Genomic DNA, 15,502 nt, shown 5'->3' on the forward strand with positions numbered 1-15,502 from the left:
ATAATGAATATAATAGAAATATTTCCCCACCTGGGGGTGGCACTCATAAGAAGCCCTGGGTCAATATTTATATGGATCCTCAAGTTTATATCTCAAAATGCCAAGAGGGTATGTACCCCCCGAGTGGTGTCAAATGAGAGAGACAAAGCCCGGAACAAAGTAAAGAATATAATAAAAATAATTTCCTCACCGGGGGTCACACTCCTCATAAGACCCGGTTCAATATTCCAATTTTGGGTCCTTTTCATATCTCAAAATGCCAAAAAGGTATGACCCCCTGAGTGGTGTCAAATGAAAGGCAAGAAAGTAAAAGACTTTAATTAAAATAATTTTCCAATCGGGGTGACACTTCTCGAATGACCTGGGTCAATATTCATAATTGTGGGTCCTTTTCATATCTTGAAATGCTGAGAAAGTATGACCCCCTGAGTGGTGTCAAATGAAAGAGAAAAAAGTACAAAATATTTAAGACAAATAATTTCGCCACCGGGGGTGACACCCCATGGTTCAGCTTTAGTGCAGTAACCGCTCTAGTTCAATGATATATTGATTTTGATAGTCAATTTTTTGGCTGTTTCGACCAACAATAGATCGTGTAGCCTTAAGGTTAGAAACTGTTGTGTTGCGATTTGGTAGTTCACATCATCTTGTGAATGGTAGTGAATTGCATTGATCATTTCATAGCGAGTGCGTATAAGAATGCAGATATACTTTTGAGGTCCTGCGGTTCATGAGTTATGTTGTAAAGAGGGCTGACACAACAACACTTTGTAAAACGTATAACTCATTCCCAACAATACATCAAGCAAGTTTTCAACGTATATGATTTGTAGAATGAACTTTTGCAAAACACCAAAGTGTTATTAATTTTTCAATATTGATTTCGATAATGAAGATCGATTCTTGACTGCTTCGACCAACCCCCGGGGACCAACCATACCAGTAGGGCCTAACCCAAATAATTTGGAAAGCGAAAATAACAGATGGGCAGATTTATGCCCTACATATTGTGCGTGTGGTTTGTCGTTTGTCCATAAAACGGCTGCAAAATATTTCTTTTGTCCCATAATCTGATAATAATAGCTAATAATGTTTTGTACATGTGTATACATGAATTATTAATGATTGTAGGCTTAGCTATAAGTATAAATGTATATTTCGACCCAGAGATACATGGAGATGAAGAATGAATTACCTAGTTTGATCAATGTATAATAATCATGATATTAATGTTTGATAAGTTATGTATTGGATATAGGCTATACAATTAAACAGTTTCATGTTTACTGTGTTGTATAAATGACGTATTTTTTACACAAAACATGCACGCTGTGAAGTGTATTGTTCATTGTATAGCTGTTCGGGAATCCCCAGTTTGTTATTTATAGTCTCGATCCCAGCCGGTTGTGTTCTTCCGTCACTAAACAAGCATAACCGGTTTGTTTAGTGACGAGGAGCACAAACCGACGCGACTGGGACTGAGACTAGGTTATTTATTAACTTTGGGAATTCCCCGGCTTTTAGACTCCTTAACAGTCTGTTTCTGTCGTTCATGTTCGCGACTGAGCCATATGCAGTGACTATCTCCGGTCTACTGAGCTTGTGTCGCACCTCTGCACCGAAAAATTCGGATTGGGATTGTTAATGTTTATATTAAATTTCCAGACTGAGATTTTAAGATCACCACTGCTTTCTGTGCAACTGGCGGGCTGCACTCGTTTTCATGCCTGTATAATATACCGTAGGGCAAAGCGCATTCGACAGGAATGGAGATTCCAAGCTATCCCAGAAAGCAGATACAGATACGCAAGAGCTTCAATATTATTGGTGCATGGTGCATTTAACATAAGAGGTATGGATCAAAAATGAGATGTCTTAGCAATGTTATTGTGAATTATTGTACACATCATCATGTTCAGCTTACTCGCACTGTGGGTTTTTTGGTAGGACGAAAGCGTTTTGTCTCATTTAGCTGCTACAGTTGTCCATGCATCGATCATGTTGATACCAGCCATGCTTCATCCACTTCTTCAAGAGCTTCAATGATGTAGTAAAATTACCAGAAATTTGCCTACACAAATTTACAATATTAAGCATCTCCCAGCCAGACTTCGTCAGAAAATACGGCATACTATTAAATTAATGTAGATATTGAATACATTTCATACGGATTTTGCCTTGACGGTAGGCCTATTACCTCTCTAAATACGCCAGTGATGATGAAACCCGCAGGTGATGAAGATGGAGCAAATGAAATGCTGATGTAAAATGTGACCAAACGATACTGAACAGCTTTATAGTGTTTTGTTTGCACTACATGGCAACAAATATATGACGTGGGAGTATCACTGTATTCATTTGGAGTATCTGGCTGATTGACATCGCCACTAGTAACCGTTATTATTTACAAACAAACAAATTCTGTTATATATTTGCAGCAATTATTTAAAAATATTTTAAAACTATACACGAGGCTAGGATCAACGGTTTACGGTTACCCTATCGAATTATTCCGTTTTATTCTAAGAAACAGGCGGAAAGGAAAAATAAAGTTGACATGTGATTTTCAGAATTAAAATGTCAGCTACACCGGATGCAAGCATTTGATTAAGAACAACTGTTTTTTGAAAAAAAAAAAAAAAAATACACGGAAACCTATTATCTGAACTTTTAACATTAAAACGAAAATTGTGTGTTTTAATAGCAGGAATATTTCCCCCTTTTTCAGTGTCAACGTTTCATTGATATATGGAAGACGCGTATATTGGTACAGTTTGTCATAAGGAATATGTTCGGACTTATAGCCAGGACCAGGAGGAGTTAAGGACATAATCTTTGGTTGGTAAGTTAAGAAGGTTAATAATATTTATTTGTTTGCTGGTTTGTTTATTTACCTGTAAGGGACGACACACGCTTGGTTCCTTGAAAATCCAGAACTATGCAGAAGCTTGCACAAGTCGGGCTAGCTTAGGCTATAGAAACAAAAGCGCGCGATGGCCATTTATGATTTATTAATTTCGTGATCCACAGCCTCATCCCCCACTTTTTTCAAAAAAAGTTGAGATTTTTATACCACTGGAAACCTCTGGCTACATAATGTTTATGTACCAAAAATTTCTTGCAGATTATTTCGTTTAACAAAAATATCGTCAAATTTGAATTTCGTTCTGGTGCACCAGAACGAAATTACACACAGTGGCCTATGGAGCAGTGTAATACACATAATCATGCATAACTCGCAAACGCAAAATCGGAATCAACTGAAATTTTGGGAATAAGCTTTTTTCGTGAATATCTACTGAAAAATGTCATAAAAAGAGGATGCTAGGATCACGAAATCCTCCTTTAAGAAACGTACAGCAAGAATACAGAAGCAAAGGCCACTTGTATGTTTGCCTCACGTTTAACAGCTTTTAACGTAGTTGGGGGACTTAAGACCGACGTTTACCTCAAAAAGCTGTAAAATGTAAATAACAAAATTGGAAAATGTATACGTATAGTTTTAAATTCTCCCCTTGCACCATGTACCAGGCTTACGTTTCCATATTATGTACCCGTGTTTTTGCTGAACCATGAAATGGTATCAGCCCACATCAGCTTATATTATTGGTGGACCGCATAGCCATGATAGCGGGAACACCCTATAGACATGATAGAAGTGTATGTTAACTACTTACTCACTAAGTAAAAAAGAAAAAGAAAGAAGTAAGGAATACAATAAAACACCGGGGGTTCTAATCCTAATACTAAATCCATTTTACTATCCCCACCCCTCCCATGAAAAAAGATGCAAGTGTGCTTCAATTCAGTGCAGCTGTGTGGTCAATGACAGGTTAGGACATGTATGTTGCAAATTGCCAAATCGGGGATGCATTATAACCCTTTAAATGAAGAAAGAAAGAGTATAGTCAGTTACATAAATAAAACATATGTAATTGAATTAATTGAATTAATAAATTAATTAATGTCATCAGGCAGAGGTCAACCGAGGTCAAAGGTCATATGGGGTCAACGAGATAGGTTTAGCTCGGTCCACCAGTTTGTGGTGCAAAAACCGCTCTTGTATATAGTGTATTATGTTACTAGCTTACTTATACTAGCTTACTAAGATTTTGGTCTGAAATGGATATATCTCAAAATGCCACGAAGGTATCACCCCTCCCCCCGAGTGGTGTCAAATGGAAGAGAAAACAAAGAAACACATGGGGTTCTACTCCCAATAGTTTTAAAGTTGTGGTCCTTTTTGATCTTCAAAATCATCAGAAATCGCACAATTGGGCTACTGATCACGCAAGTATTAAAACCGACCGTTATTATGTGCAGTGGATATGACCACAATAACTGGTAGTTAGAACTGGGGTGAACTTGTCAGTGTATCGGATTACGACACAACCATGCCAACTAGCATGGACAGACAGCACATTAACAAGTGATTAATCGAGTTAAAGAATTCGGTCGATTCACAATACGATGCGCCACCAGCGGTAGCTGGGGAAAGGCCGAAACACGCAGTGCATCATGGGAAAATGTCGACATCCAAAGCCCGCGTAATACGAATACAACACAGGAACATGTCATTGTGTGTTTAAATGTCAATATAATTATGTTACACGCGAATGTACACTGAACAGCAGTTTACAATAATTGTAGTAGATCTATTGATCACACGGAATCCCTCCTGGAGCTGTTTTCAGCATTATTATTATCACACTCGCGTAAAAATCCAATGGTGGCTAAGAGGGCGATGCCGATCCTGGAGGTCAAAAACTGGACTAGCAAGAGCAACCGTTGGTGGCGCATTGTATTGTGAATAGCGAGAATTAGTTAATGAATTAATTAAATGCCAATAAGTAATAAATTAATTTAATTCGAAATGCCAAGAAGGTATGACCCCTAAGTTGTCAAATAAACGAGAAAAGTCCCCCCGCCGCTGAAGCCACATGGTCACATGGTTCAGCTATGGTGCGGTAACCGCTCTAGTTTGTCTCGCCGAAGGTAAGGGATTCGGTATCCACTACTCAAAATATTAGACCTGCGGAGCCTGCCTGTCCATCTATCACACGACATAGCGTCATCATCCCTATATCTTCGTGTCCGAAACAGCCATGATAGTAGGGCGAATCCACTAGTTGGTCAACAGCACGGCATAGCAATTTTGTTCCGCCGTGATTTAATAGTTTCGAGATAAAGGCCAAGCACTCCATTCAAAGTATAACACACCACCTGTAGTCCTGTGTACCCACTGTGACCTGTACCTGTACGAACACCACCTGTGCGATAGATAGGCCTACATAACGTTTCTTTTCCACTACGCATACTATACGCATGTTCCGCTGCTGAAATCACGATCTGCGCATGCTCATTATCAAGTTCACGTTACTAACTCAAAAAGTACTCCCACCACATATTTTCCGAGTCAAGTGCTAGTTTGACTCGAAATCCGTGTGTTCTGGGCCCGGGTGCCTGGGAGCTGAGACTAGTATACCTAAGGTATACCAGTCTCAGCTGGGAGTCATTACCTGGAAATTTTACCCAGCAGAAATACGAGTATTTGTCTCGGTTCCTGCTTCCAGCCGGTTTGTGTTTCTCCGTCACTAGCAAACAGGTTTGCTTCGTGACGAATGAGCACGAATCGGCTGGGACCGAGACTATACGAGTGTATGAGGGAATTTAAAAACACTGCCAAAAAGGAAATAAAGCGAAATGGGAGTGGCTGTGGGTAGGAGATTCTCATGGTACTACATGTAGAAACGCAGGAAAGGAAACCAATATGCCTATCGAACATGTCGAAGAAGATGACTGGATGATCATAAAAGTGCGCCCTTTTCGCTCTCTGTACATTGCAGGCTGCTTCAGACGATGAACAATCCGATGGCAAGGTGCATGATGATCAGTTTTGATTGCGTGATTTTGTTTCAACATGGCGGGGAAAGCCCTTGCCGAAACACTTCGTGGCAATTTCCACATCATATTAAATGCATGGTAAAATCGATGCAATATCAAACCTTATAAATGGCGCTCAGTTAATAACTGCATTGAGAGCTTTAACGGTAAATACGTTTGTGGTAAGTTGCTGTAAGTTACGATGTTTGTTTTTTGTGTGTACGGCGTTTGTTGCTGCTGTCGTTATTGTTGCTCTTGAGGTTACGTTCTGTTATATTTGGTTGGAATTTTCGTGTTGTTTATCATGACAATTTTGATATTTATTTTGTACTACTAATTTAAAATTGCTTAACGTTCTTAAAGATTAATAATGTTTCTTGCACTTCAGTCGCGTGTGAATAGTTAGTAAAGTATCGTTACCGGCGCGAAGAACGCACGGAAATTGCTTCGAATGAATTCCACTACATTTTTATGAACTAGACACTTGAATTCAACTCTTATGTCCGATTTTTCTCTATTAAATTTGGACGAATTACAAGAATTATGTTTTAGTTCATTTCAGTAAATCGATGTAAACCGCGTGCAGGAAGACTACTTACAAGTTTGACATTCGAATATTTCTTTTTATTTGAAAAAGGTAAAAGACGCAGCAATTTCCATAAACCCCTTTTCGACGCAGCATGATTATTGATCCATATATACTCTGCACTTGTCTAGACTCATGAAATATGGTGAGAGAAACGTTTCAGGTGACCATATAAACATTTTGTTCCCATTCCAAAGGATGGGGACTTGCGGATGTTTATGACAATAGAATGTACGGTGTCCCATATGGTGAGGACATGTATACCTATATGGCTCCCCAGAGGTTGAGAATGGACTAAAATGTATTTTGATAGTCAAAAATTACACACCCCATCACTCCCGGGAAAGGGGAGTGGGAAGTATACTTGAATAGCGCATTACAGCCGGTGACATGAGAGGGGTTTTCCCCAACCATCATTATATCATGCAATCGTAAACTTCATACATTGCATGATTCAATTTAGTCGGCAAGGACGGTAGGATCCTCAGATTAGATAATCATAATGTATCCAATGGCGCATGAGGTGTCATTTACAAGCAGCTGACAGGATTATTTCCGACCCTTTCCGAAGTTTTGCAAGTCCATTTTATTCTAAACGTACAGCCATCGAGAAAGGTTTTCCCCATACGACGAAACAATCCTTTGTATAGAGAAATTAGTTTACAGTCATTCAACACAAAAATTATTGAGACTAACCTCAATATTTCGACGTGAAAACACACGCCTTCATCAGGAGAACTCCAGAGATGTTGTGAAGGAGTTGACTTCACGATTGACCTGAGATGACTTCGGGTCGAATAATTGAAGTGTAAAGTGTCGGAATCTCAAGGCACTGGTCATGTTTGAGTTGTGGGGAGGGTCTCCTATATTGAATGGCTTCCCTCATTAGGCGAGACTAGTCTCAATAAGAGTAGTGTTAATGACGTAAAAACTTTAATGGCTGTTCGTTTAACTACCAGCACGTATGAACATTCACTCACTCCAATAAGAATCACATGAAATCATTTGCAGCAATCCAAGTGAGCAGGAATGAACGCAAAATGCGAGAAAGCATAGGCCTATATGAACTTGGGCCAAAAACTCATCGGTGCACTGAGCTTTAATGCACAAGCATGTCCCTTCCAAACTCTCTAGCAATAAACACCATCTACCATGGATTTATCAATCCCTTAAGAGACAGATGCGTAAGCGGGATAAATTATTTAGCAAAGCTCGTAAATCTAACGCCTCATCCTCCCATGCATGGGCAGCCTACAAAGATCTTCGCAACACAAAGTCACCAAAACTGTTCGGCACTCACATACAAAGTACTTGAATGAAGTTGTCGGAGGTTCTTTACAAGAAATCCCTCAGACATTTTGGTCTTATGTTCGCCTCATGAAAACTGAAAACATTGGCATCTCTCCTCTGAAAAATTTGATGGCAAATTGCATGCCACTGACACAGCCAAAAGCGTCTACCTTAAACTGTCAGTTCAAATCTGTGTTCAACGTTGAATCCCCAGTTGATATACCTAGTAAAGGTCCCTCTCCGTATCAGACATCAGTTGCCTTGAAATACGAGTGGAAGGTGTTGCCAAGCAGGTTAATAACATCAACCCAAACAAGGCCGGTGGCCCGGATCAGCTTCCAGCAAGACTTTTTTAAAGACCATGGCCTTTGAAATAGCACCAGCAATTCAGTTCTTATTCCAGCAGTTCTACAACTGTGTTCCCGAAGACTGGACTAAAGCCATTGTCACAGTCATCCACAAGAAAGGACCAAAATCACACCCTGTTAACGGCCCATCTCCCTTACATGCTTAGTGTGCAAGATAATGGAACACGTTTTTTTAAGCCACATTCAGTTTCAAAACACCTAGCAGATCATTTTATTCTCCTTGACTCTCAGGATGGATTTCGTGAAAAACTGTCCACGCAAACACAACTCATATCCTCAGTTCAATTCAAGGATGGGCCGTGGCCAGACCGACTTGGTCTTGCTAGATTTCAGCAAGGCCTTTGACCTATATAATAGTGCCGCATCATAGACTTGCTACAAAATTGGATGTTTATGGCATTCGTGGTCCAACCCTGAGATGGATAACACCTTCCTCAGTGACAGACAGCAGGCGGTGGCAGTCAATGGTAGTCTCTTGTCATGGGAACAAGTTATATCTGGTGTCCCGCAAGGTTCAGTTTGGGACCGGCGCTATTTCTCTTGTATGTAATTATAAATGATAATAAGCCTTTTTGCTGATGACAGCATTGTGTTTAAAGAAATCGTCTCTCCGTCTGATCACAACATCCTCTGGCAAGATCTTAAAACCTTGGCTACCAAATGTGACCAAATGTACATTAAATATCTTCTAGGGTCTTTGGTAAAACGGATGTGCCTACTAAGAATGCCGGAAAATATACTGACCTATGTCATAGAGATGATATACTACTTGTGTGAATCGTGACCTTTTTCAGTCGCAATATATTTGTTTGTTCTGTAAAAAAAATGACGAACATTTTAGTCGTTTCTTTCCATTACTATCATATTGTGAAAAACCAAGTAGCTGAAGTGTTAGCTCAAATATGCTATGAAAATATTTAAACCGATGGCCCCACGTTGACTGACTAAATTAATCAGCTGTATTTTTACTGAAAAGGGTCCGAATTTATAGTATTCGATATCTCCTAAAATTCTGAAAAAAAAATATTTTAAGAATATATAGGCTGATAAATGTAAAATATCCGCTGGGACATCAAATGTAGCCATTGCCATTTTACAGATGTAGTCCTTAAACCGCCAACATCCCTCGGACTGTCTTATAGCTGGCGTGCAGGTCATCGGATTTAGTGGCAACATGTGATGTAGACCAACCGTTTGTATTGCGACATATTGAAAAATACGTCAGTTCTGTCAAAACACACAGAGTGGATGGCGAATTGTCATATGTGCAAGGAATGTGTATGCAAAGGATATAATGTCAGTTCTCTTCAAGTCTACAGTGGACTACAAGCGCAAGAAAGACTTTGTTGAGTATCAAACATAATATCTCTTGTAATGATCATAGATTTGAGTTGCCGGTATATGCGAGAGTATTGTCCAATCAACTGTGCGTTTTATTAGAGAATTAATTTTTGCGGTTGACTCATAGTCCATTGTGTACGTAGTACATCCTTAAAGGGAAATTTTGTGATTCTATCTAGCATCTATGTTTTATTGTTTGTTTCAATAGATATCCACGAAAAAAATCTGAATTCGAAATTTTCAGTTGATTCGGGCATTGAATATACTAGTTGCGCAGTACAGTTCTCCATAGGCTGTTAATCTTCGGTCTGCCGTCAGCCTGAAAATGACCGAATCTGCAGGAAAGGTTGTAGACTAGACACGATTTCAATAATTCCAATTTTATACGGCATTTGTTAGTAAAAGGTGATAAACCAAGTATCTTTACTAATTTGGACCTGCTGAATTAAGACAGTTATCAAGCGTTATTTTGAGTCTATGTCCCTCAAAATTACTCCGATTCCACCACAGATATTGGAACATATCTGTGATTCCACTCATCCAGGTCATAAGGAGTTATAAGGGAACGTCTTCGAATTACCACGTTACTTTTAACGTGTACACAACGTGCCACGTTGCAGTCAGCGCTCGTTAAAACTTAATAAATGTACTCCACTTTACATCCCGGGCTTTACCTCCACGTTAGCAGGGCTAACTTGCACGTTAAAAAGTACAAGTTGCTTTACTTTGAAAGTAGTCAGTGGTAGTAGGTGTTGAGCTAAAAGGGCAGAACTTACTACCAGCAAGCAGCTAATTTCCGCTCAGACGTTTCAAGAATCCTACATGCCACACGTACACACTGCAGGATGCATCCACCCATTGGTGTTTACCTCAAAGGGTACTGAGCACTTTACAGCAATGACTACAGCAATAATTACCTCTCTGCAGAAGTTCAATGAAAATAGAAGAATAGTCTACATTAAGCGGAGTGGGCACTATTTGGAAATCCTACCCTATATTTGGACCCAAGACATAGTGTTTTTCGTGCTAAAAAGTAAGATGCACAGGGCAAGTTTTTTCTTCTATTATGATTTTTAGGGGGCGTCCCCTCTTGCCAAAATTTAGGGGGCGTGTCCACCGCCATCCCCCTTCCGCCGCCTATGCATGTATTGCCAATTTGGTATAGCTAGCTTCCATTAGAAAATTTTGGGCATTTTATTATTTGGTTGAAGAAATGGTATTGAATATGTGAGATGAAACACTGTGACAAAGTGCACTTTGTGTATACATTGTATTTTACGTTTTCAATTCTATCAAACAGCAGCTTCATTTGTGGCTAAAATAGTCTGAAATTGATTTTTTTGCGCGCTTCGCGCCAACTGGTTGGTGAGTTATATGCCAAAATGTGCCGAATTTGATATGATAATGAGTGAAGGGTCCACGCTGACGAAGGACAATATAGGAGTGATCTAATAACACCAGGGATGCAGTGTGTTGTTTTCAATTCACTATTACAGCCTCACAAATTTCAGTGGATAACATTCTGAACTCTTTGGAACTTTTGGTTATCTCTAGAGTATTTTTTTGATATTTCATCCCCACTTCCTACAATCAAACAGCAGCTTCATTTGTGGCTAAAATAGTCTGAAATTGATTTTTTTTTGCGCGCTTCGCGCCAACTGGTTGGTGAGTTATGTGCCAAAATGTGCCGAATTTGATATGCTAATGAGTGAAGGGTCCAAGCTGACGAAGGACAATATAGGAGTGATCTAATAACACCAGGGATGCAGTGTGTTGTTTTCAATTCACTATTACAGCCTCACAAATTTCAGTGGATAACATTCTGAACTCTTTGGAACTTTTTGGTTATCTCTAGAGTATTTTTTTTGATATTTCATCCCCCACTTCCTACAATCAAACAGCAGCTTCATTTGTGGCTAAAATAGTCTGAAATTGATTTTTTTTTGCGCGCTTCGCGCCAACTGGTTGGTGAGTTATGTGCCAAAATATGCCGAATTTGATATGCTAATGAGTGAAGGGTCCAAGCTGACGAGGACAATATAGGAGTGATCTAATGACACCAGGGATGCAGTGTGTTGTTTTCAATTCACTATTACAGCCTCACAAATTTCAGTGGATAACATTCTGAACTCTTTGGAACTTTTTGGTTATCTCTAGAGTATTTTTTTTTGATATTTCATCCCCCACTTCCTACAACAAATATAATGTACACACTGAGATCGCGATGAGGTTTCTTTGAATTGAAGGTTTTTCGTTACGCGTTTGGCTTCAACTGGGACTTCAATTTTTATCCCCTTGGACACCCCTCCGAATGGATGAAAAAAGTAGCAGTTTTTGCTTTGGTTTTGGACACCCGCGCACCACAGACAAATGAGGGAGGTAAATAAGAATAATTGGCTGGGTTGGCAATTTTCATTTTTCTTGCCCAAATATTAGGACAAATTATCTACTGGGTGAGTAGCTGTATCCTTCACGGCATCCAGACCCGTAGCTAGCTAGAATAGATTTTCCAAAACAGAGATCTTTTTGTAAACCCTTCAAAGCCTTTAGTCCCCATAAAACGGACCTTTGATATTTTCCACAAAAGAAAATGGAAATAGTGTTATTTCCTATTGACACCTAAGAACAATAATATAGTTTTAGGCACAACATCTGTTTTGGTCCTATAGCACTATCGGTGCCCCGATAGGTACCGATGGCACTTTCTATCGCACACTGACCAATTGAACAATGCTATCGTTTTTTTATTTAATTGAAAGCGATAACACTATGCAAATGTTAATTATTACGCTTGATAGAATGCATTATATCTTAAAGATATGATAGAAAGAGTCATCGGTACCTAACCGGGCACCGATAGTGATATAGAACCAAATTTGATGTGGTGCCTTAGGGCTATTTAAAAGTAATAAATTATTGAGCACTCACACTTTGCACATTTCACGATAAGGGAACGTTCATAAATACTTTGGCGGGGGGGGGGGGGGCTGGAAAATTTTGATTTCGGTATGTCAAAACTTTTTTGACCCCCCCCCCTCTGTCTGTATGTTAAACTTTTAGAACCCCCCTCTTTATGGACTGAAAACTTTTTGGACCCCCCCCCCTTTTTGTATACACCCAAACTTTTTACCCCCCACACACACATAATGAAGGTATACTAGTACTTAATATAATCCGCACTTGTTTCCACTATAAGTAATGCTTTATTTTACTAGTATAGTGGATTAAACTTATACAGTTTGAACCTTGTTACAAATTCAAGCAAACAGATCCGCAATAAATTTATCATTTATCAGTGTCACTCTTACAGGCCTTTTGTCTATAATAGGCCTAAATTGTCAGGACATCATAAAATATAAATAAATTGCTTTCAAATAAGGTCTCAAAAGTTATTGCACGGATGTATCAGGGGTGTATCCAGCTTTCTTGGTGGGGGGGGGGCAAATAAAATGTTGGGGCACAGACGAAAAACAATTGCAGTTGCTTTACATACATATATACCAGAGCTTTAAAAAAATGCTTTACTGGATGTGCGCGCGTAGCGCGCAAAAATTTTGTATTTTACTCTATTTACACCTATGATCTGGATGAAAAGGGCTTTATTATTGTGACAATGTGCGCGCACAAATTTTGTATTTAACTTTTTAGACCCCCCCCCTTTATGGGTGTCAAAACTTTCTTGACCCCCCTTTGCCACGTTAAAACTTTTTGACCCCCTCTTTTGGAAGGTCAAAACTTTTTGACCCCCTACAAATTTTCCAGCCCCCCACATAAGGTATTTATGAACGTTCCCTAAGCACTCATGTAGCAATTTCTTGGTTTATAAGTAGACCAAAATAAGTAAAAATATAGACCAATACTTCTTAGTTCTACTCGGGCCAAATAATAATTCATGCTTTTGACGAAGTTCAACTGTTTAAATTATAGATTCATTGATAACAAAAATGCCATTTTTGAAGGGAAACTCATCCCACCGACCCCGTCATTACCAAAATTGTATCAAACAAATGTTGTCACCACAATTCACACTTACTCTAGGTTACACAAAACAACTTTCCAGTTTGTACATTATTTCTGCTTTATAGATTCATTGATAACAAAACATTGCCATTTTTGAAGGAAACTCATGCCCTTACCCCGCCATTACCGAAATTGTATCAATTGTAACAAATGTTGTCACCACAATCCACACTTATTCTATATATACAAATCTACTTTCCAGTTTGTACATTATTTTTGCTTTGTACATTAATAAACCATGAACAGGAAGTCTGAACAGGTAACAGTAACATTTCTTGACAATTGTTTTTTGCTCAGATAGCGAGACAAATTTGTTCCCCTAAAACTACCCATCGGCATCGGCTCCCTTGATATCTAATGGTGTGTCCTTAATTCGATGTGCTTGCTTTCTGAATGTTATTGCAACTCAACATGCATTGTAAGGGGCTTTTGACTAACACACGCGTCGCGTCACGTCACGTCACGTCACGTCGCGTCACGTCGCGTCACGTCACGTCACGTTGATATCTTCTTAAAAGTTACAAACAAGTCATACGGTTGAGATCCAATTTGACCTTGACCTCTATCAAGCTGGGGGGCATTGGGTGAATGCACCCGAGGTGGGCCACATACCCCGCCCAACGAACTGGGTACCGTTGGGTCCCTCAATTCTCTGTTTTCAACTCCTATTTTCCTATTTTATTTTTATTTGATAAAAACTTTCCCGGAAACTTTTTTCCCTTTCGCCACTTAGTTTGTATTTCTTTTGCCAATTGAGAATGCTTGACAACCACCTGTATTTACTGCCTTTTTGACAACCCGATCCAATCACCCAAAACAAGCCAGAACTCAACATGACCCTTGTTTGCACCCCAATCAATGTTTCGCTTAGCACATACCATGAACATGCACTAGGAACTTCCATTGAAAAGACCCGATATGAATGCATGGGATACGCGTGGCTATTTTTAAACTGTGGAAAATACCCCGGGCCGTATTCTCGCAAAGGGGCTAACACCCGTCCCAGGACACACCCCGGCCCCGCAGAAAAACCCGCAGACGCCACGAAAAAATGAACAACACAACCGCGCAATAACATGACCCAGCCCACCCCACTACATACAGCTGTGTTTGTTTTACTTGGTCACGTTGTTGCACACGTGTTTTCCATGGCCTGCTCTATTGCATATGATACACACATGCTGATATCGACAGCGAACGAACTTGCACCCGCTGGGCCTGTTGAAATCAAAACAAATCTTTGCCGGGGGTCCACTCTTGCAGTAGATGGGGCACTTGGGGTTCTTTTTAGACGGTATTGGGAGCCTCCGTGAGGGTAATTTGTGGAGTTTCCTGGGCCTGATTGAGTGGGATTTTTGAACCCAGAGAACCCATTAAATGGGGTCGGATTTGACATGAACATTACTGCAAGAGTGGACCCCCGGCAAAGATTTGTTTTGATTTCAACAGGCCCAGCGGGTGCAAGTTCGTTCGCTCATGAAGATATCAACGTGACGTGACGTGACGCGACGTGACGCGACGTGACGTGACGTGACGCGACGCGTGTGTTAGTCAAAAGCCTGGTAAGGCTATGTAAAGTGACAGAATGATTGACAGCTGTATTATAGGAGACACGCTCTGATTATAGTCGGCCCAGGGGACGGCAAAGAGTAAAGTATCCTTATAATGACAAAAAATGGGACAAGAAAAAAAATCGGGACGAAAATTTGGCTCTGCCCCCTCACACTAAAATCCTGGCTATGCTACTTAGTTGGACTGGCTATAGGAAGCGTCGGGAAATTTTCCGATGGGCTTTGACGGCCATACAGGCCAATATGAACTAACTCATCCTGTCAAACCAAGTAGCTAGCTGCATGGTTTCGGTATGTGGATGATATCTTCAGTAGGCTATCTGTAGTATTTCTAGCTATCATGCTAATATTCCCAGCAAGTATAATAGTCGGGCTCTCATTCACGCGCGGATGGGAAATAGTGTTCACTTTATGTTTGATACGGTTTCTAGACTGAAATTTTG

The 15,502-nt window shown here is 39.9% G+C and overlaps 1 protein-coding gene across 2 annotated transcripts in view; it reads left to right on the forward strand.

The window, feature by feature from the left end:
• Positions 1 to 1,596: 1,596 nt before the first annotated feature.
• LOC140148209 (serine/threonine-protein kinase TBK1-like) overlaps positions 1,597 to 15,502 on the forward strand; it is a 40,138-nt gene continuing 26,232 nt past the window's right edge. The window contains exons 1-2 of one of the 2 annotated variants that reach the window (XM_072170071.1): positions 1,597 to 1,852; positions 2,729 to 2,842. Coding sequence is in view for 1 of the 2 variants with exons in the window: in XM_072170070.1 (XP_072026171.1) it covers positions 5,976 to 6,065 (90 nt within the window). In the remaining variant the exon portion in view is untranslated. Of the gene's footprint in view, positions 1,853 to 2,728; positions 2,843 to 5,514; positions 6,066 to 15,502 lie in introns of those variants that run through there. The other variant, XM_072170070.1, reaches the window with a different exon arrangement.

This window comes from Amphiura filiformis, chromosome 3, assembly GCF_039555335.1.
Source record: "Amphiura filiformis chromosome 3, Afil_fr2py, whole genome shotgun sequence".
Taxonomy (NCBI): domain Eukaryota; kingdom Metazoa; phylum Echinodermata; class Ophiuroidea; order Amphilepidida; family Amphiuridae; genus Amphiura; species Amphiura filiformis.